Here is a 24,422-nt window from a genome sequence, read left to right as displayed (position 1 = left end):
AACACGCACTCCAGCAGGTATATTTCACTGGTCATCCCCAAAGCCAACTCCTCCTTTGGCCGCCTATCCTTCCAGTTCTCTGCTGCCAATGACTGGAACAAATTGCAAAATTCACTGAAGCTGGAGACTTTATAACGCCCTCTCTAGCTTTAAGCATCAGCTGTCAGAACAGCTTACAGATCATTGCACCTGTACACAGTCCATCTGTAAATAGCCCACCCAACTACCTCATCCCCATATTATTTTTAATTTTTATTTATCCTTTGCACCCTAGTATCTCTACTTGCACATGAATCTTCTTTACATCTATCACTCCAGTCTAATTGCTATATTGTAATTATTTCGCCACTTTGTCCTATTTATTTCCTTACCTCCCTAATCTTACTACATTTGCACACACTGTACATAGATTTCTATATTGTGTTATTGACTGTACGTTTGTTTATCCCATGTGTAACTCTGTGTTGTTTCTGTCGCACTGATTTGCTTTATCTTGGCCAGGTCGCAGTTGTAAATGAGAACTTGTTCTCAACTGGCCTACCTGGTTAAATATAAAAAATAAATATACCTTATAGTGCTGCTATATAACTTGCATTATACAGTGCCTTGCGAAAGTATTCGGCCCTCTTGAACTTTGCGACCTTTTGCCACATTTCAGGCTTCAAACATAAAGATATAAAACTGTACTTTTTTGTGAAGAATCAACAACAAGTGGGACACAATCATGAAGTGGAACGACATTTATCGGATATTTCACACTTTTTTAACAAATCAAAAACTGAAAAATTGGGCGTGCAAAATTATTCCTCCTCCTCCATGCTTCATGGTGTGAACCACACATGCAGAGATCATCCGCTCACCTAGTCTGCGTCTCACTAAGACACGGTGGTTGGAACTAACCATTTAAAATGTTGACTAATCAGACCAAAGATTTCCACCGGTGTAATGTCCATTGCTCGTGTTTCTTGGCCCAAGCAAGTCTCTTATTCTTATTGGTGTCCTTTAGTAGTTGTTTCTTTGCAGCAATTCGACCATGAAGGCCTGATTCACGCAGTCTCTTCTGAACTGTTGAGATGTGTCTGTTACTTGAACAATGTGAAGGATTTACTTGGGCTGCAATACCTAAGGCTGGTAACTCGAATGAACATATCCTCTGCAGCAGAGGTAACCCTGGGTCTTCCGTTCCTGTGGCGTTCCTCACGAGAGCCAGTTTCATCATATTTGATGCTTTTTGCGACTGCATTTGAAGAAACGTACAAAATTCTTACATTTTTCATATGGACTGACCTTCATGTCTTAAAGCAATGATGGACTGTCATTTCTCTTTGCTTATTTGAGCTATTCTTGCCCTAATATGGACTTCTTTTTTTAACCAAATATGGCTATCTTCTGTATACCACCCCTACCATGTTACAACACAACTGATTGGCTCAAACGTATTAAGAAGGAAAGACATTCCACAAATTAACTTTTAACAAGGTACACCTGTTAATTGAAGTGCATTCTAGGGTACTATCTCATGGAGAATGTCAAGAGTGTGAAAAGCTGTCATCAAGGCAAAGGCTGGCTACTTTAAAGAATCTCAAATATAAAATATATTTGGATTTGTTTAACACTTTTTTGGTTACTACATGATTCCAAATGTGTTATTTCATAGCTTTGATGTGTTCCCGATTATTCTACAATGTAAGAAAAAGTACAAATTAAGAAAAACCCTTGAATGAGTAGGTGTGTCCAAACCTTTGACAGGTAATGTATGTCATGGCCTGATCTGTTTCACTTGTCTTTGTGCTTGTCTCCAACCCCCTCCAAGTGTCGCCCATCTTCCCCATTATCATTATCCCCTGTGTATTCATACCTGTGTTCTCTGTTTGTTTGTTGCCAGTTTGTTTTGTTTGTAGAACCTACCTGTGTTTTCCCCCTTGCTCCTGTCTTGTCTAAGTTCCTGTCTTCTAGTTTTCCCGGTGTTGACCCTGCCTGCCATCCTGTACCTTTTCCCCACTACTCTGGATTACCGACTTCTGCCTGCCCTGCCGTCCTGTACCTTTGCCCCACTACTCTGGATTACCAACCTCTCCCTGACCTGACCCTGAGCCTGCCTGCCATCCTGTACCTTTGCCCCTGTACTTCGACAGTCTGCATCTGGGTCTTACCTTAAATGTGATAGTATGCCATGACTGTACTTTCAATAATCTGATGACTGTTATTTATCTAATCAACTAACTATGTTAAATTGTTACCCTTTTTTAAATTAATTTACATTTACATTTACATTTAAGTCATTTAGCAGACGCTCTTATCCAGAGCGACTTACAAATTGGTGCATTCACCTTATGACATCCAGTGGAGCAGCCACTTTACAATAGTGCATCTAAATCTTTTAAGGGGGGGGGGGTGAGAAGGATGACTTTATCCTAACCTAGGTATTCCTTAAAGAGGTGGGGTTTCAGGTGTCTCCGGAAGGTGGTGATTGACTCCACTGTCCTGGCGTCGTGAGGGAGTTTGTTCCACCATTGGGGGGCCAGAGCAGCGAACAGTTTTGACTGGGCTGAGCGGGAACTGTACTTCCTCAGTGGTAGGGAGGCGAGCAGGCCAGAGGTGGATGAACGCAGTGCCCTTGTTTGGGTGTAGGGCCTGATTAGAGCCTGGAGGTACTGAGGTGCCGTTCCCCTCACAGCTCCATAGGCAAGCACCATGGTCTTGTAGCGGATGCGAGCTTCAACTGGAAGCCAGTGGAGAGAGCGGAGGAGCGGGGTGACGTGAGAGAACTTGGGAAGGTTGAACACCAGACGGGCTGCGGCGTTCTGGATGAGTTGTAGGGGTTTAATGGCACAGGCAGAGAGCCCAGCCAACAGCGAGTTGCAGTAATCCAGACGGGAGATGACAAGTGCCTGGATTAGGACCTGCGCCGCTTCCTAATCATGCAGCAATTAACTCATTAGAATTTGGGGTACTACGAGAACGGTTGTTTAAAGAGTTACCATCTCCCGAATTAAACTCTAAAGGTCTTTACCTATCACATCCATAAACAGTCAATTTATTAATCCTAACCTCGTATCATATCATCATTCTGAACAGTCGTAACCTTGCATCAGCAAAGTCCAGAGCCTTACTTATGATTCAATACTACACAAATTGGTTTAATTAATTATTTACTAGCTAACTAAATGGTAACACAGAATTAACATGTTTCTCTCCTAACCGGGCCTTCTTGGAAAGGGGTTTGTTGGGCCTTTTCACGGCACGCTTGTAAGGCTCTGATTGTCCAAAGGGGTCCCCACCCGTCTTCTACTGTTCTCCTCTACAGACATCTGGGATCCGGTGATCTTGCTGTGTAGTCCTGAACAGAACTACGGTGTATTCTACTTTCATTTGCTCTGGAAGATGCTTCTTTGAAGATAGTCTAGCCAGCTTTGTCGATGGTTCTCAGTGGGGGAGTAGCATACTATGGTGATTTGAGTAGGGTAGTAGAATGATCCCACTTAAATGTGCTTTTCTTGATACTTTACTTAGGATAGCTAATCAACTGTACCAGTGATTGTCCGGGAGGTGACTTTATCGTCTCTACCTCGTGTTGAGATTTCAGAGTTCAAACCACTTTAAACGTGAGCTGCAGCTCAACGTCTCTCTGGTCTGATATGTTAATTCTTAACCCATAATTTTAAACAGTTTGTTAGAAAGGGAGGCTCCGTCAGGCTGACACGCTCTCTGACCTCACTCAGGGGTGTGGTTTGTCACTGTGCAAAGTTATGTAAAACTATGATCTCTTATGGCACAATGCATCGGATGGACACTTCACACTTTTCAAGTTACAGTATTTCCTTTATAACATTTGTTTTACATAACAAAATAACACATACTATGACATTAGTGTTCAAACGAAGACACATTCCTCTGGTGAACATTGGAGAGGGAGAGAGCTGAATGTTCTGTCCTTGATTACAACAGGGAGTGAACTGTCAGCCCCCACCAGTTCCCTTCTCCCCCTCTGTGGGTGAGTGCGGGTTTGGTTGAAGCTATTTATTGCAAAGCTGATCTGACCTACTTGGATCCTCACAGGACAGTCATGACATATACCTTATACTGTATAGCTTATATTGCTGTTATATACCTCATAGTGCTGTTATATATCTTATAGTGCTGTAATTAAGCAATGAGGCCCGAGGGGGTGTGGCATATGGCCAATATACCAGGGCTAAGGGATGTTCTTATGCATAACACAACGCGCAGTGCCTGGACACAGCCCTTAGCCGTGGTATATTGGCCATATATCACAAACCCTTGAGGTGCCTTATTGTTATTATAAACTGGTTACCAACGTAATTAGAGCAGTAAAAATACATGTTTTGTCATACCTGTGTTATATGGTCTGACATACCATATGCTGTCAGCCAATCAGCATTCAGGGCTCGAACCACTCAGTTTATAATATACCTTATAGTGCTGTTATATACCTTAAAATGTTGTTATACCTTATACTACATACCTTATAGTGTTGTTATATACATTATAGTGCTGCTATATACCTTACAGTGTTGTTATATACCTTATACTATATACCTTATAGTGTTGTTATATACCTTACACTATATACCTTATAGTGTTGTTATATACCTTATACTATATACCTTATAGTGTTGTTATATACCTTATAGTGTTGTTATATACCTTACACTATATACCTTATAGTGTTGTTATATACCTTATACTATATACCTTATAGTGTTGTTATATACCTTATACTATATACCTTATAGTATATACCTTATAGTGTTGTTATATACCTTACAGTGTTGTTATATACCTTATACTATATACCTTATAGTGTTGTTATATACCTTATACTATATACCTTATAGTATATACCTTATAGTGTTGTTATATACCTTATACTATATACCTTATAGTGTTGTTATATACCTTACAGTGTTGTTATATACCTTCTTGTTAGGGCCGTGGTTCCGTGGTGGGAACATAAATCAGCGGAAATGTTCAAGAGCGCCACCTATAGTGGTTGATAAAACTCAAACTTTCATTAAAATGGACATACAATGTACTGAATTAAAGCTACACTCGTTGTGAATCTATCCACCGAGTCAGATTTGTCAAATGCTTTTCGGCAAAAGCATGAGAAGCTATTATCTGATAGCATGTATCCCCCAGAATACAGCAACGTCACCTAACGACAGATTTTGCGATAGCCGGGGGCTACTCAAAACGCAGAAATAAAATATAAAACATTCATTACCTTTGACGAGCTTCTTTCTTGGCACTCCTAGATGTCCCATAAACATCATTTTGGGTCTTTTTTCGATTAAATCAGTCCATATATAGCCTAGATATCGATCTATGAATACTGTGTGAACAACGGAAAAAAATAGCGTTTTCTAACGTAACGTCATTTTTTAAAATTAAAAAAGTCGACGATAAACTTTCACAAAACACTTCGAAATACTTTTGTAATGCAACTTTAGGTATTAGTACACGTTAATAAGCGATAAAATTCATCAGGAGGCGATGTAAATACTATAGGTGTCCGTCTGGAAATAATGTCCGGAGGAAATCGGCTCCCTTGTGTCGGTTTGACCAAGAAACAAAGCCGAAGCAAATGACAAGACTCTAGACATCGTGTGGAAGCTGTAGGTACTGCAACCTCGACCTCATTTAATCCGGTTCACCTTTAACAATTCCTGGAAGTGGCGCATGGATATTTATTTCCATTTTCAGTGATCAGATTTTCCTGCACTTTTCGATGAAACGCACGTTCTGTTATAGTCACAGCCGTGATTTAACCAGTTTTAGAAACGTCTGAGTGTTTTCTATCCACACATACTAATCATATGCATATACTATATTCCTGGCATGAATAGCAGGGCGCTGAAATGTTGCGCGATTTTTAACAAAAAGCTGCGAAAATTCGCAGCTTCCATACTATATACCTTATAGTGTTGTTATATACCTTATACTATATACCTTATAGTGTTGTTATATACCTTATACTATATACCTTAGTGTTGTTATATACCTTATACTATATACCTTATAGTGTTGTTATATATCTTATACTATATACCTTATAGTGTTGTTATATACCTTATACTATATACCTTAGTGTTGTTATATACCTTATACTATATACCTTATAGTGTTGTTATATATCTTATACTATATACCTTATAGTGTTGTTATATACCTTATACTATATACCTTATAGTGTTGTTATATACCTTATAGTGTTGTTATATACCTTATAGTGTTGTTATTTACCTTATTCTATAGACCTTATAATGCTGCTATATACCTTATAGTGTTGTTATATACCTTACACTATATACCTTATAGTGAGTACTGTTGCAGTATATACCTTATATAGCTGTTATATACCTTATGGTGTTGTTATATACCTTATACTATATACTGTATATACTGTAACAGTACTCACTATAAGGTATATAGTATAATATATATAGCAGCACTAGAAAGTATATAACAACACTATAACATATATAACAGTAATATAAGGTATATACTGTAGCATCACTCACTATACCTTATATTGCTGTTTTATACCTTATAGTGTTGTTATATACCTTATATTGCTGTTATATACCTTATATTGCTGTTATATACCTTATATTGCTGTTATATACCTTATAGTGTCGTTATATACCTTATATTGTTGTTATATACCTTATAATGCTGCTATATACCCAATAGTGTTGTTATGTACCTTATAGCGCTGCTGTATACCCAATAGTGTTGTTATATACCTGATAGTGTTGGTATTTACCTTATTTTGCTGTTATATACCTATCTATACAGCCAGCGCTAACTGACATGACACTCTCCCCTGTGCACACAGCAATTAAATTCATTGGCGGCTGCTTTAGCAAGATATAGTACCAACTATAAAGAGGGCAACATAGCAATTACAGCAGAACTGTTAGTCTGATATTTTCTAGCTGCTTCCTGTCAAAATATGAAGTATAAAGGGAATGGCTTTCTGTGTGCGAGTAGAGCATGGCAGTTCTTATCTGACATACACTGTGTGCACATGACATAGACTGACCAGGTGAATCCAGGTGAAAGCTATGATCCCTTATTGATGTCACTCGTTAAATCCACTTCAATCAGTGTAGATGAAGGTGAGGAGACAGGTTAAAGAAGGATAAATGAGACATGGACTGTGTATGTGTGCCATTCAGACAGGGAAAGGGCAAGACAAAATATTTAAGTGCCTTTCAATGGGGTAGTAGGTGCCGGGCGCACCGGTTTGAGTGTGTCAAGAACTGTAACGTTGCTGGGTTTTTCACGCTTAACAGTTTCCCATGTGTATCAAGAATGGTCCACCACCCAAATGACATCCAGCCAACATGGGCCAGCATCCCTGTGGAACACTTTCAACACCTTGTAGTCCATGCCTGACGAATTGAAGCTGTTCTGAGGGCAAATGGGGGTGAAACTCAATATTAGGAAGGTATTCCTAATGTTTTGTACACTCAGTATATACAGCTCAAGGAGCTAATGCCAGATGAGTGAAATTCTATTAGGGCTGTCCCCGACTAAAAAAAATCTTGGTCGACCGAGAGTCGTCCTGTTATTTTGATCAATTGATTGGTTGAAATATTTAAACTTATTTTTCCACATAGAGGCAGTGTTTGAATAAAATCAACTACATATGCACTGAGCTTGTCTGATGCTTTAAGCACACTGCTTCATTAAATAATTAAGACACACAAATGACTCAAGAAAGAGCCCGATGGTCACACTGTGTTAAAAAAATGACAGTGAGAGTCTGTGTGACTGGCGCATGTTGTCTTGCTCTCCTCCCTACTGCAGGGAAAAGGCACCAGAGCACAGCAAGTGTTTATTGCGCTGTCCGTGCTGGAGCTGCAACATTAGTTTCTTACTTGTTTCTGACTGAAAAGTTCTGCTACCAAAATCCCTAATTTGTTAAGGAAAAACATTCCCTATTCCCTCAACCCTGCTCTCTTTACATGAAACATGTAAGCATCGCATGCATGTAACCAATAGGCCTGACCGATAGCCTATCATAATTACATAAAAAAAAATGGTTATAACAAACTCCGAACAGTGATGTCGACAGCAAAATGAATGCGGAAGACGTGAAAAAGAAACTCGAAATGGGCGAATGTTTGTTTACTGGTTGCTTGGGAGGGAAAGGGAAGTCAGATCTGTGGAAAACATTTGACATAGTTGTGGAGCAAGCATTCTGTGAGTATTATGTGTGCCAAACTGTTGCTGTTTGATTACAATATTACCATTTGCAACAGTGTAAACAACAGTAAATAAATAAGTCTACCAGAAACTGTTCATATATATTTATTGTTTTGGCTAATTATTCAAAGCTCCCTTTGTTATTTAATTTTAAAACTAAAATGCTTGATTGCATGTCAAAGCATGACTATCTCGTATGCTGTGTGATGGCATGAACGAATTAATGCTTGATTGATTGATTGATACAGTAGCCTATATAGGCCTAAGTTAGTTAGGTTATTAAGACTAAACAGGAGGTGCTCTTAGTCCTACAGCTCGACAGTGGTTATACAAGGATACTATACTCAGCCTACTAATGATAATGACATTAATGATTACTATAATGATGATCACAATAATAATTGTACTAATAACAAGATCAAGAAAAAAGAGGGTATAGGAGCGAGAGCTGTGTGTATCTTATGTGTGACAAACAGGTGCTGTTAGATTACAATGTCATTTTTCTGCATGTTTGGAACAGTGAAACAATGTAAATAAATGATAAGTAATACCAGTCTGTTCTATCGAATTAAACAATGGTAAAGCCTTTATTACAGCATAGCAAAGATTCAAAACAGCTGAATCTGTGAAATTACTATATCCGACATTTTGCATTTGCATGAGGCTTGGTGCTCACAGATTCAATCGGCTATTAAACAAACACTCAAACAGGCAACAGAAGCTAGATTCCTTATTTCTATAGATATATATGGATGATTTATAAAGCCAGGCACATTTAACACTTGATTATTGATTATAGAGTTAAGGCAAGGGCTGTTTCCTCGTCTCTGCTGCTGCTGCCCCTGCCGCATTGTTCTCAATCCCAATACGCTGGTTAACTTTGCTGTTATGCACATAGCAACATAGGGAAAGGTGCCAATTCTACTGGGAACTAAGGAATATGTTTCAGAACCGCGGACAGCAGCCATATCCAACGCGGGAGAAAGCACATTTTTTATGAAATAATATTTGATTTATTAGTGTTGCACCATTAGTTTTTACATAATATAACCATATACAATTTCAGTATCACATGTCTTAGAGTGATGGACTGTGCTATCCCCGTGGCCTCCAGAATGGATCAGTCCACTGAGACAGGCGCGACTGCTTGACTAAAGAAATCTTGGTCGACCAACAGCCTATCGACTAAGCAATCGACCAGTCGACTGAATGGGGTCAGCCCTAAATTCAATACACTGTTAACAAGTAGAACGCATTCTTCACTATGCTCAAATAGTTCTAATTACATAAAACTGTCATTAGAGACAAACACTACCGTATATGGAATGATTGTTAATTATGACGTGTGACTGGCATCCATTACACAACTCTGTTTCACATGAACGGCATTGCAATGTGAGACAGTCCATCTGGCTTCTCCTAATATAACCATCAACACACTACTAAAGATAAAATAAAAGGGAAATAGAGAAGAAAACTGTCAATTTAAGAGTACATGGAAGATATTGGTTGTCGAACGGGGTAGTGCAACGTCTGGCACAGACTTCGAGCTATAGGGTTTATATACAGTATAAAGTGTTAACATCCTGGGATATCTTTCTACAATTATCCTCAATTTGAGAAGATCACATCTTTTCTCATGACTCCTCTCATTGAGGACGTATCAGTTTCATTAGTGACGCCACCACTGTCGTTTCAGACCTTAAAGCTTCAGCCAAACTCCATGAACTGCACCAAATAAATTAGATCGTTTTTCATACAAAACATTCCTTGATGTGTTGTGTTTTTCCATTACTAAGCAGAATAAGAGCATTTCCTTTCATATACAGCAGTCCCCAAAGCTGGCGCTAACCTCAAGGAATGTAAACACAAGCAGTCTGTAAACAAGACTCTTTCTGGGCCCCCAACCCCCCTCCAACAAAACTGACTGACTGACCACCACAAACCAGCCTAATGACGTCCCTCACTGACCGCAAAATTCAAAGAGAGGCGCAGCTGCATTATTAGGCCAGGCCAAAGGGGTCTCAGAAAGAGGTGTAAGGAGGAGGAGGAACGTTGGGGACAATGGCAGCAAGGCTCTCCTCTGTCCTCCACTCCACTCGAACAATGTTGAGCCTAGTTGTGGAGAGAACAGAGAACTAAAGCAGACAATGCCACAGAGCAGACACTCACTCAGTGGATCCCACCATTGCCAATCAGTGAGTCATGGAACAGAAAAATGGGGGGATTAATGATCTGAGAGCAGCCCCAGCTGTCGGCTCCTAACGGGGGACGGACAGGCTGGCCATCCAGTCGCTTGGAAGCTCTACTCTCCTTGCTGGAGCCATCAGCACTTTGAAGACGGGGTTGTAGAGTGGCTCGGGCCCAGGGCTCAGGGCCTGGGTTCAGTGTACCATCAACTATGTTCTATATCCTCCCACTAACCGATGAGTCTGGCCCCATTGTTTGGATTTGTGTGTTGAGTGTGTGTGTTGAATGTAATCATGGCAGTAAATGTTGGTGTTTTCACGTGCTTGTCCATGTATTTATGTAGGAAGGGAGGGAGGGTGAGTGTGTATGTTGGGACAGATTTTCACTGTCCTGTCCATGTAGAAGCTACCTCCTCTGTCAGCATTAAGACCATCCTAATTGAGCATAGGAGCGCTGGAGCACTAGCATTGTGGGGTTGATCTGCTGGGTGCTGATAAAGTGGTTTCTCTGCTCCAGGGGAGAAGAAAAGGTGCCATGACAGAGTTATGAGGCGTGTAAAAAACCTGATTGCTTCCCCTGGGCAGTGGGCAGGTTCTGAATGCCCCATGACAACCCAGACCTGATTGCTTCCCCTGGGCAGTGGGCAGGTTTTGAATGCCCCATGACAACCCAAACCTGCAGACACAATCTCACACATCCAGAACAAGGCTCAGATACCAAGGAAGGAGCACTACTTCAGTCAAACCCCCAAACCGACTCCAGAAGGCTTCTCACAAATTACATCTAAATAACTTATTTCATATAACTTAATACATATTTCTCTTTTGGAGGGAGCCCCAAATCCTGCCGATCAATTCGAACCTGTGTCTGCCAACACTGCGTACTGGCAACCCGTTTTCATTGGCTAAACCAAGCAGTGTTTTCTTAACAACCTAGAGTGTAACAAACACCTTAGAACAAACAGACTTGTGTTTTTCCTGAGCTCAACACAATAACAACAAAAATGTTACCCCTTCACCCAGGCTAGATGGATACGTTTGATGTGAACGCTTCTGACATGTTCTCTTTAGTAACCAAGAGTGGATCAGTCACAGAGAAAGAATAGTGATCCCATGCAGTATTTCCCTAGTTCTGACACTTTAAATATTTCACACACTGTTGGCAAGGAGAAAGTGTATTGGTTTTACATTCCAGCAGCCAGGATGAAAGTGATAGACTGGCCAGTGGTGGGGTCACAGAACTGGCCTGGGTCATGGCCTGTTCCAGACAGCCCAGCTTTTACACATGGCTGTAAACATGCATGCTAACTGGCTTACTGTGTCACGGCCGTCGAAAGAAGTGGACCAAAGTGCAGCGTGGTGAGCGTACATTTTCCTTTTATTTAAAAGGTCGCCAACAACCATGAAGACACAACCGTGAAGCTTACAGGGCTATAGCGCCACTAACAAAAGTCAACTTCCCACAATGACAAAAGGGGAAAAAAAGGCTGCCTAAGTATGATTCCCAATCAGAGACAACGATAGACAGCTGTCCCTGATTGAGAACCATACCCGGCCAAAACATAGAAATACAAAAACATAGAAAACAGTACATAGAATGCCCACCCAAATCACACCCTGACCAAACCAAATAGAGACATAAAAAGGCTCTCTAAGGTCAGAGTGTGACAGACTGTGTTGTTTTCTACCATGCTTTGCCTACACTATGCCCCTCTAGAACCTCTGTCAAAGAGAAACTTAGAAACAATAGCATCATAGACAATAAAGATCATGGCAGTCCCACTCATTAGGCAGGATTATGCGGCAGATTAACGAGGGCGGCATTTTCTGAGCTAAACTGACCAAGACACACCTCCAACAACCACACATAAAACCTCACAGAACGCTGCCCAAAAACAATGGCAATTTCTCTCAACCAGTGGCATATGGGCTTTTTAGGTGAGCGTTGATGCCGCCCTGTGATAAGCAATGCCCACTTTGTCAAAGCCAAATATTTTGATTGTCCATTCCCAACACGCCTTTCCAGGGTGCTGTTGGAGAGACCCATCGCTGTGATGTCCACCAACGTTTAGTCCAAAAATGACATAAAACATAAATGATGTAGCAGATACTGTATAGGATATGGTATAAAGAGTATGTGGCTTTTTCTGTAGCCTATTCTGTAGGAGATAAAATGTATGACAATTATTTGGTTTTATTTTCTTATTTTTTTTATTGCAAATAGATTGGGGCTTCTATCAATTGAAATTGTCTGCATCATTTCCAATCCTCCAAATATTATTTTTTTATAAATAAATATAATTTTAAATACACAGTTGAAGTCGGAAGTTTACACACACCTTAGCCTGACTCAGTTACACTAGCTCTGTCAGGAGGAATGGGCCACACGGATAAGCATTCATAAAATTCCATTGCGGCTGACATGGTTGCTACGCCCTAATAAGCACAAGCTAATGTCTTTTGGACATCTTAATTTGGTCCTGTACGGACGTCTTTTTTTGGTGTTTTACAAATGGTAGGCTTACCAAATAGACGGCCATTCCTAAAATTATATTTCAGGGAACACTGTAGGCTACACCTCAGTAAGCTTGGACCGACGGCAACGTCTTTTTTTTGGTGCACATTGGTTTTTTAGTCCAGTCCGGACCAAATCTTAACCAATCATAGATGTCTATGTTTGGATCAGATTTGGTTTGTTCCAGACTAGAGCTTTGGCGGTCATGAAATTTTGTCAGACGGTTATTATCAAAAGACTGCCGGTCTCAAGGTAATTGACCATAAATGAACATAAACACATTTAGCATCTCCAAGGTCTCCACACATACAAGCTGCATACAAGCCACTGATGTGTGCCTTTGGAACATATACACTTAAAAAAGTATAATAAATACATTTAATATACACCATCACAATAAATGCATGATTTATTTTGTCAGGTCTGAAGAAACATGATATGACAAAAATGTATTTCAGAGGAATAGAATATGAGTTGTTATCTGGCTCTGCTCCATGCCATAGGCTGTAGGCTTGTTCATTTAGCAGACAATATATGCTTATAAGTCCCGTGCCCTTGTTTTATTTGATCTGATTTTATAGTAAGAAGAACATAATTGAACTTAGCTGAATAAAAACCATTCTGGAGCGAGTGCACATATGAAATGGTTATGTTGAGCGTAGAAGTGATCATTTGAAACAGGTCAATTTAAAGTTATTTGGCAACTTTGGTTGTGAATGATACAACATTTAGAATGTATTAGAACTCAAAAAATATATGGGCTGCATGATGTGACAATAGGCTATTGATGGTTTGAGAAAGTAGAAAAAAGAGCTTGGGCTCTGTTCCTTGCCTCTGGCTGCACAGCTGGTCTCTCATCAAGGGATCATATTTTCACCCATCATACTATTCTCAATTGAATCTTGTCTTTACTAATACAGTAACAGTCAAAAGTTTGGACACACCTATTCATTTCAGAGTTTATCTTTATTTGTACTATTTTCTACATTGTACTCTCTGTTCATCATATACTGTATGCATAGTCACTTTAACCATATCTACATGTACATACTACCTCAATCAGCCTGACTAACCAGTGTCTGTATGTAGCCTCGCTACTTTTATAGCCTCGCTACTGTATATAGCCTCGTTACTGTTATAGCCTTGCTACTGTATGTAGCCTCGCTACTTTTATAGCCTCGCTACTGTATATAGCCTCGTTACTGTTATAGCCTCGCTACTGTATATAGCCTCGTTACTGTTATAGCCTTGCTACTGTATGTAGCCTCGCTACTTTTATAGCCTCGCTACTGTATATAGCCTCGTTACTGTTATATCCTCGCTACTGTATATAGCCTCGTTACTGTTATAGCCTCGCTACTGTATATAGCCTCGCTACTGTATATAGCCTCGTTACTGTTATAGCCTCGCTACTGTATATAGCCTCGTTACTGTTATAGCCTCGCTACTGTATATAGCCTCGTTACTGTTATAGCCTCGCTACTGTATATAGCCTCGTTACTGTTATAGCCTCGCTACTGTATATAGCCTCGTTACTGTATATAGCCTCGCTACTGTTATTTTTCACTGTCTTTTTACTGTTGTTTTTATTTCTTTACTTACCTATTGTTCACCTAATACCTTTTTTTGCACTATTGGAGCCTGTAAGTAAGCATTTCACTGTAAGGTCTACCTGTTGTATTCAGCACACGTGACAAATACACTTTGATTTGATTTGATTAGACTAATAGTGAAAACTATGAAAAAACACACATGGAATCATATAGTAACCAAAGATGTGTTAAACAAATCAAAATATATTTGATATTTGAGATTCTTCAAAAGCCACCCTTTGCCTTGATGACAGCTTTGCACACTCTCTCCACCAGTTTCATAATGTAGTCACCTGTAATACATTTCAATTAACAGTTGTGCCTGGTTAAAAGGTAATTTGTGGAATTTCTTTCCTTCTTAATGCATTTGAGTCATTTGTGTTGTGACAAGGTAGGGGTAGTAAAAGACCAGGTCCATATTATGTCAAGAACAGCTCAAATAAGCAAAGATAAATGACAGTCCATCATTACTTTAAGACATGAAGGTCAGTCAATCAGGAAAATGTCAAGAACTGTCAAAGTTTCTTCAAGTGCAGTCTCAAAAACCATCAAGTGCTATGATGAAACTGGCTCTCATGAGGACCACCACATGAAAGGAAGACCCAGAGTTACCTCTGCTGCAGAGGATACGTTCATCAGAGTGACCAAACATGAGCAATTGACATTAGGCTGGTGGAAATTTGTCCTTTTTTCTGATTAGTCCAAATTTGACATGTTTGGTTCCAATCACCTTGCCTTTGTGAGACCCAGAGTAGGTGAATAGATGATCTCTGCATGTGTAGTTCCCACCACAAAGCATGGAGGAGGAGGTGTGATGGCGTGAGGGTGCTTTGCTGGTGACACTGTTTGTGATTTATTTAGAATTAGAGGTACACTTAACCAGCGTGGCTACCGCAGCATTCTGCAGTGATACGCCATCACATCTGGTCTGCAATTTGTTGTTCAACAGTACAATGACCCAACACACCTCCAGGCTGTGAAAGGACTATTTCACCAAGAAGGAGAGTGATGGAGTGCTGCATCAGATGACCTGGCCTCCAAAATCACCTGAACTCAACCCAATTGAGATGGTTTGGGATGAGATGGACCACACAGTGAAGGAATACCAGCCAACAAGTGCTCAGCATATGTGGGAACTCCTTCAAGACTGTTGGAAAAGCATTCCAGGTGAAACTGGTTGAGAGAATGCCAATGATTTGTTTAACTCTTTTTTGGTTACTATATGATTCCATATGTCATTTCATTGTTTTGATGTCTTCACTATTATTCTACAATATAGAAAATAGTTTTTTTTTAAATAAAGAAAAACCCTTGAATGAGTAGGTGTGTCCAAACTTTTGACTGGTACTGTATGTGAAAGTTTTGATTTAGAATGGCCCATTATCAAATGGGCAGGAACCGGGCAGGGGGAAAAGTACATGTCATCTGTATGCACTCCAATAGCAAATGGAGGCTGCGCACTTTCTGCTGGTCCATTTTTGCCAGGTAGGCTACTTCGGTTTTATACAGTAGTGGAGCATGTGCTTAATATGAGCAGCTGAGAAATAAATATAAAAACACTTATTTCACTCCATGCATCAACCACAGTTTGAGGAGCATTATCTCCCTGCGCGACAGGTGATATTCCACCCAAACTCTGTATGTCATGGGCTCTCAAACCTTGTTGTTGCAGCTACCCAGTGCTTAATTTGGGAAACGAAGTGAAATCTGTTCGGGAACATCGACACTAACATGTTTTCACAACAAAAAAATATTTAACTAAAGTGTTGGCAGCCACTCTGCGGGCTCGAGAAAGGAATAAAGTAGAGAGAGGAGATGGAAATGTATAGTGGTGAGATACTCTGTTTTGCTAAAAATGTATCACCCAATTAATTATGACAATCTGAAAAAAATCCCTATTACTAGGCTATTCAAAATTGCCCTGCACAATCTATGAACCAACAGCATGGTCTAGGGCTACACATTCTCTCCAAGACTCCTAGATGTACATTTTGTAGCGTAGCATATTGTAACCAGTCCATCCAGTATGCATAATAATACAGTGCACACTCAAAGGTGATTACTCAAATGTGTTTAATTTTGGAGTATAGGCTAGACCAATTATGTACCAAAGACATCTTAAATCAGTTTTGTTTGATGTTTTAATGAGATGCGTAATGGAGGGACAATAGAGCCCTGAGTAACAGGTCATTAGGACCTGATGAAGGGACAATAGAGCCCTTGAGTACCAGGCCATTAGATCCTGATGGTTGTTAGCCGGAGTACCATGCCATTAGGACCTGATGGAGGGACAATAGAGCCCTGAGTACCAGGCCATTAGGATGTGATGGAGGGACAATAGAGCCCTGAGTACCAGGCCATTAGAACCTGATGGTTGTTAGCAAATTGGGTACTACCAAAGCATGTCCAGAGTGCATAACAGGAGATTACCTTGACTCAACGGTCTTGTGGAATTTTACTGCGGTCATGACTCATGACTGCAGGTGTGGTGGTAAAAGGACCGCAACAGCCCTAGTCCAGACAGCCCTAGTCCAGACAGCCCGAGTCCAGACAGCCCTAGTCCAGACAGCCCTAGTCCAGACAGCCCTAGTCCAGACAGACCTAGTCCAGACAGCCCTAGTCCAGACAGACCTAGTACAGACAGATCTAGTCCAGACAGCCCTAGTCCAGACAGACCTAGTCCAGACAGATCTAGTCCAGACAGCCCTAGTCCAGACAGCCCTAGTCCAGACATCCCTAGTCCAGACAGACCTAGTCCAGACAGATCTAGTCCAGACAGCCCTAGTCCAGACAGCCCTAGTCCAGACAGCCCTAGTCCAGACAGCCCTAGTCCAGACAGATCTAGTCCAGACAGCCCTAGTCCAGACAGACCTAGTCCAGACAGCCCTAGTCCAGACAGCCCTAGTCCAGACCGGCACTTACATATTTTGTCTTGCCCATGAATGGCACACATACACAATCCATGTCTCAATTGTCTCAAGGCTTAAAAATCCTTCTATATAACCTGTCTTCTCCCCTTCATGTACACGGATTGAAGTGGATTTAACAGGTGACATCAATGAGGGAACATAGCTTTCACCTGGATTCACCTGGTTAGTCTATGTCATGGAAAGAGTAGGTGGTTTAATATTTGTACACTCAGTGTATATCAATATGCAAACTAGGCCAATATCAGATCTATGCTTGTCCTAACGTCATCACCACCACATGTCCTTAAAGATCAAAGCCATGTTCACTATTCAGACTGTATATTTGTCTTGGACGGAACTGTTATCAATGGTTTCAACCACTCAACCACTGCAGAGATTATGATCTCCCTCCTTTCACTCAGCTGCTCTGTAACAACATGTACAGTGGTATTGGAGCACCACTTCTCAGGCAGGTCGTATCCCAATATCCATTCTCAGAGTGGTAAAAGCACAGCTAAATTGATTGTCTACTCTACACTCATGAAGATCAATGACGCTGACAGGCTTCCATGACGACCGTGATGTATTGATTAGGAAGAAGAAAAGGACAGCAAAGAGAAAAACGTACACAACAGCAGCAAATATCTTAAGAGATGTAAATGTAATTCCATACTCCCATTTGAATATGTGACCTGGAGCTATATTGAGTAAATAATAAAGAAAAAGTATTCTGACTGCCAAATAGATATGCCAAAACCCCTGAATCCCTAATACCTTGGCAAACTGAAAGGGACTTTGACATCAGTACGCACATATCAACTCTGTGAGTAGATAACAATACTGTAATAGCACAACAAATACCACGGCTGTCTAGACAAATGAATGCTCACAGACAGCACCTAAGTGTGAATGTGATGAGATGTGTGCCAAAGTGGGAAAGGACTGGCCATGGTCCACGATGATCACAGAGAATAGAATGTTGTCTCCACAATAGTTGCATTCTTCTTCTGCGGTGTTCTTAGGGTGGTCCAAGCCCAGAAAGCTGAGCAGGAAGAAAAGCACCATTTAAACATATATTTTCACGTGGCTTCATATGTGGTTACCAGGAACCATTACCAAGAGATCACAAGAGATGTCGGTATTTGACATCTTCATTAATTGTACAGCTTTGACTTTCACAGGTGAATGCCTGCAATATTTGCTATGAAAAGCAGTGCAAATCTATTAACATCTTCACCTTCCACGACAGAGAATGTATGAGGACCAGACAGATTTAATGATTTACAACTAGAGGATAACAAAATGAGGAATAGGAGCCCCATTAAATAGAGCTTGTGCATGCCTGTAACACACACACACAGCCATAGCCTATGGCAGACGGTGGAATCAGACATGACTAATTAATTTAGTATAAAGGACAGAAAAAGAAGACAAAGCAAACAAAGAAGAGGAGGGATAAAAGCAAAAGGGGGGGGGGACCTCTGGCCTTCCTTCCATCCCATTCTTTGTGGAAGACACACCACTTCTAGGCCTCCCTCCCTCGCTCCACTTGGGCCTCATTTTGCTGAGTCGCTCCCTCCAGGCCAGGGCTGGTTGGTTCCCACATTGTGGCTCAGGGCTGAGGGCTGCTGCCTCTGGCTCCCTCCCTGGCTGCAGTAGGAGCTCTGCCTTCCAGAGAGACCCTCGGGCCCAGGAGCAAAGGTTACACCAACACAGCCAACGCTCTGCACCGCACCACAGCATGTCAGGACCTCACCAACGGTTGCCTTGGCGCTGTATTAGCTAGCCAGGAACTTCCGACTTGAGGTTAGCTCAAAGGCTCAGTGATTTGCCTTGTCCGAGGCCCTTCACTATTTTCCTTTTTCCTTTCTCGCTCACTTTCTCTCTCTCCACCAGCACCTCTAACCAGTCTAATTTCCCTTCTTCATCTTCCTCTTTTTCTACCTGTTCTTCACCATATCCTCCACAATATTCCTTAGTTCATTTGATGAAGGACAAAGGGGCTTGTCACCAACATCTTTGTTGAATCAATATTGACCTGACAAATTGTACCTTTTATTGTTCCAGTATCTGTCTCTCTCTCTCTTTCTCATCTCTCCTCTCGATCTCATCTGTCTCTCTCTCTTCTCTCCTCTCGATCTCATCTGTCTCTCTCTCATCTCTCATCTGTCTCTCTCTTTCTCATCTTTCTCCCTCTCTCTCTTTCTTTATCTCCTCTCTCCTCTCTCTCTCCCTCTCTCTCTTTCTTTCTCTCCTCTCGATCTCATCTCTCTCTCCCTCTTTCTTTCTCTCCTCTCTCCTCTCGATCGCATCTCTCTCCCACTCCCTCAATCTTTCTCCCTCTCTCATCTCTCTCCCTCTCATCTCATCATTTCATCTCCCCTTCTCCATCTCATCTCTCCATCTTATAGATGTCTAAAGATAAAAAGCCATACAAATATTACTAACTGCACATTATTCATAGACTATCCTCCCACTCTTAAGACTTCTGTATTCACAGAGTCCATTCTCTGCCAGGCTATGTCACTTAGGCTACAAACAGGTGCATGCCATTACTGAGTGATGACACTGTTCCGGTAACATTCCACATGACAAGCAAGTGTGTAATCGATGTTGTGGGAAATTAAGTTAGAAAAAAGTAGTTATAATTGCAAAATGTAAATATTCGGTTTTCTCACAAGTGGGGGCCGACCACCCAGGATGCTAAATAGTCCCCCCCACACACACAACACACACACACACACTCCTTGCCTGACTGGCCGAGGGATGTCTTTTTGTGTCTATCTGTGTGTGAAACATAACCAAACATAATCAAAGCTGCTGAGGCTTGCACACACACACTGTGCTCTGTCCCTGGCATATATAGATCTGGTTGCTACAGATTGACATGAGTAAGCATATTCCTATTATTCTTATTATTTAAAGAGAGAAACAGACAAAAGAGGGGAAATAGTAAATAGGTAAGAAAACAGCACCTAGGCAGCAACTTATTTCAGCCCTTTTATTGTGTGGATGGATGACTTATAACTGCAAGTGAAGTGTTGTCCTGTGATCTGCATTGTGCTCGCATTTTCATTGACTTTCTGTGCTCAATGAGTGCTCAATGAGGATTTGGAGTGTTTCACCTTAAAGCCTCGAGGCACAATCTGTGTATGAATCAAACAGAGGAGGCAGGACATGAAAGCATCCTGGGTGCAGTACTGTAGCCTAGCTCAGTGGAGGCTTTGACAGAGAGACTAGGGAGAGCCCTGCTGCTCCATGTGAGTGTTACAGAGGATTTTCAAATACTTGGCTTGGTAGTGATAAATACATCTTGATGATCTCTCTCTTTCATTAACAACTATTCTGTTCTTGAAGTTCTCAACAAACCTGTTCTGTTCACAGTGTTGTTGTTTGAAGTGTTGCCAGTTTATCTCCATGGTGAGAGAATGGGAGTGTCAGGGGGATTTAAACATTGATTAACGCTTTTGGATCAGACCTATAAAACAGGTTCATTTGCCACTTTTGTGCCAGTCTCAGAAAAGTGCAGCAGTAGCTTAACCATCATGGGGAGACAAATATAGTCTGGGCATGCAACAGAATAAATGATTTCCTGATCTCAGGACACATGCCAGGGCAAAACAATATTTAAACAGAGTGGAATTTCCTAGGTACTTAATACATAAACATATTTTGCATCAGCCTTCTAAAAGAGTTTTCAATTTGCTTACCAGTGTGCCTGTTCATTAAATATAATATAATGCTGAATAGGATTAATGAGGCATACTTTGTTTTTTAAATATTTTATTGTGAGATGCTGAATTTATTGGTGTGTGTGTGTAATCTTTAAAACATTAACTAATTTGTAACTCAATGGTCAGGCATTAGCTTACAAATTCACAATGCACGGAGGATTGAGGTAATGAAATCTGCACTAAATAACCATAGCTGCTCCCCAGGGTCTGAAAGATAAAGCCTGGAGAAATAAAGGTATTTTGATGGGAAAACTTACCTTGAGTGGATTTGCCTCCTGAAGCGCGAGCTGGCTGTTGGACAAAGGCAAGCAGACAGAAACCGACTAATCCAATGCTAGCGCGCATTATAATGTGCAAATGCATGGCTATTTTATACTGTAGTTGGACTGTTATAGTTAAACACCTACTTTACAACGCTTAACACGCACAAACGGACGGTATTTTTTTTATAAGAAAAACGTGTTCTACCTTTAAAAATATATTGTGGTACTATGTCCTTTCCTTTGTGTCTGCTTATTGTGTTTCAAGTGATCGGGTTTTGCGGAATGCCCGACAATGTGCAGCAATAGAGAAGCGGTGTTCTGTGATCCTGTTCGACCCAGACCAATTTCAATATAAGAGAGAGGCAGAGGGACGTTTGAGAGAGATGGAGTGAGGCAGAGAGGAGGAAAGGGGTGGAGAGATGAGGATCCGCGCATTGCTCCTGCTCTCGCTCTCCCACACGCGCACTCGCTCTTTCTCCAACTACTTGCAAGTATTTATTTTTCTGCAGGAATTTACAATCAGCTGCTGGTTGGAACGAAGTCGCGGGTTGTCATGGAGGAGAAAGGTCAAACTCTGGGTGCAATCTATGGACCGCGCGCCACACTACAACCAACTTGGACACTTTCCCCACAGACAAGGAAAAAGAGCGGCGCGGAAGAAATAAAATGAAAACCTGCAACTGACACATACAATGACAAATATAAGGAGTTGTGTTGATAGCACCCGATGCACAATGACCGCGAACAGGTTGTAGTCTCAGCGTGTGCTACGCGTGCTTTCGTGTACACTCTATCTCCCATGATTGCTTCTCATACAAACTTATTATTACCTATTTATGCCATCTAAAAAAAACAGGAGCAAATCGCATTCAAAAAGATCTATAGAGCAATAAACACCATGACATGATCTGCTATTTAGCAATAGCCTGCAGGAGAATCAGTTTAATTATCATATCTTTGTCATATATTTATTCTACTGGACTTACATGCCGGCTTTACATAAATGAAAAACACAAGTCTGGCATTTTATATCATATTTTTGTATACATAGGCCTACTCCTTTTTCAAATGAGTTTGTAATTTGTCTGCACCACCACTTGAATTTGCCTATTGCTATACCCATGTGTAGGCTACACAAGGCAGACACAGAAAAAGTATTACATTTCCCTGGCCACACCTCACAAATAGGTTTTCACATCTTCTAAAACCCAGCAATGGATATCTCCAAGCAGCCTGAATTTCACATCACCTGCCTGTTAACATCCCTCAAATGATAGATTTCCTTTTTATTTACATCAGGCCAAGCCTATACTGCTTGCCTCCTAGAGGATACGTGTCCCAATAATTAATATGTCTTTGTGTTGTGCAGCTAGTCTCTACCTCCTTGTCTCTTTTAAAGAATCAATAAAAGTTGAACAAAAGGAAATGCAAACAAGAATCAGCATGTTCCTGTTCTTTCATTGTGGCAGTGCATCATGGGTGCTTTTCAACTTGAGTTAAAAGAAGACTGGAGATTGGAACATGGAGATTAGAATCAGTATTAGACAGAAGATATGCTTATTATATTTCATTTCCTCTAGGATTTAATCTGCTGTACTGATGCATTACGCTTTAAGTTTACATTTGTTTTGAGAAAGTTAATGCAGAATAATGATGTTCTCTAGCTCCCATGTTTTATTTCTCTTTAATCAAAAATGCAATTAGGGTCTCGCATTAAAATTGATTTGGAGATTTTAAAAAATCTATTTTCTACAGGCTTAGTAAGATAACGGAAACTTTTGATAGCAAACAATCTGATAAAAGCTTGCCCATAAAGATGGATATCTCTGTGGCTGATAAAATGAAAACATTTTTCAATTGTTCAAAGGTACAGAGGAACATTAAGGTTTCTTTCTTATTCTTTTTTTTTACCCAAGTTTCATCTTCGATTAAGTATTTGATCTTTGTTTTTGTCTTGCAGGATGGAAGACACTTTCTGGCAATGCCTAATGCTCCATATTAATATTTGGGTGGTAAAATGAAGCCTGATCATATACTATTTTATGGACGTGCATCTAATTTTGAAGAAAAAAATACAAATGGATGGTACTCCTCTGTTGTGAACCTTCATGTCGTGAATCTTAATGGTTTCCCTAGAGTTGTTTTTATAACCAGGAATAATCAGACAAAGTATAAAAATGCCCTTTAAAAGAAATCCCTCTTGGCTTGTAACATACATAATTTGAAAGGATTCATAGTAATGACCATTCAGATCCAAATGATGAAGTCTGGCAGCTTGGCCTGTGTAATTATAATAACATCTGTCAGAAGAAATATGTAAATATCCATATCCCAAACCCCAAATCTCCAGGTAATTGTGAGCCCCTGTATAACCAAATGAGCTGAGAATCACTGGGGAGCCAGAGAAAGTCAGGCCACAGTGGCAGGGGGGCCTGAGCCTTGGAGCTGTAAGTGATGCATAGTTTTTCATATAGGTACAGCAGTAACACTTACTTCATTAATGGTAGAGGGGTGTGCATGGGCATCACTCTACACACAAACATACCTATTTTTACTTGAACAGACGCATAAGAGAAGCCCAGGTAATGTTTAATTTATGACCCTAGTTGTCATGAAAGGACTTCAGTTACACTGTGAATCCGGAGGAAAAGGAATGAGTGTGCCGGTAGGGTAAAGAAAGAGACTTGGAAAATACAGCTGCAGGCTGCAATACAGGCTTCTCCTATTAGATAAGCACACAGCCACACTATGTAACCAAATGGCATCATATACTTCAGCAACGGGACTCACTCTACCATACCATTTTACATGTAGTAGTGCTTGCTTAAATTTACAGTAATGCTTGCTTACATTTTCCTACAACACTGATGTTGCAAACGCCATGCTCTAGCAATTGAGCCACACAGGACCAAGATGGTACATGACTCATTCCCCATCTTCTCCCTCCAAGCAACACAGCAGGGTATTTGGGCATTGACCATG

The 24,422-nt window shown here is 40.7% G+C and overlaps 1 protein-coding gene across 3 annotated transcripts in view; it reads right to left on the bottom strand.

Annotated features, from left to right (window-relative positions):
- LOC115132284 (signal peptide, CUB and EGF-like domain-containing protein 3) overlaps positions 1–21,798 on the bottom strand; it is a 143,307-nt gene extending 121,509 nt beyond the window's left edge. For all 3 annotated transcript variants that reach the window (XM_029664758.2, XM_029664760.2, XM_029664759.2), the window contains exon 1: positions 21,435–21,798. In XM_029664758.2, the coding sequence (XP_029520618.1) occupies positions 21,435–21,540 (106 nt within the window). In that variant the 5' untranslated portion in view covers positions 21,541–21,798. The remainder of the gene's footprint in view (positions 1–21,434) is intronic.
- Positions 21,799–24,422: the final 2,624 nt, after the last annotated feature.

Source organism: Oncorhynchus nerka, linkage group LG7 (genome assembly GCF_034236695.1).
Source record: "Oncorhynchus nerka isolate Pitt River linkage group LG7, Oner_Uvic_2.0, whole genome shotgun sequence".
NCBI classification, from domain to species: domain Eukaryota; kingdom Metazoa; phylum Chordata; class Actinopteri; order Salmoniformes; family Salmonidae; genus Oncorhynchus; species Oncorhynchus nerka.
This window is presented reverse-complemented; position numbering and strand designations above follow the sequence as displayed.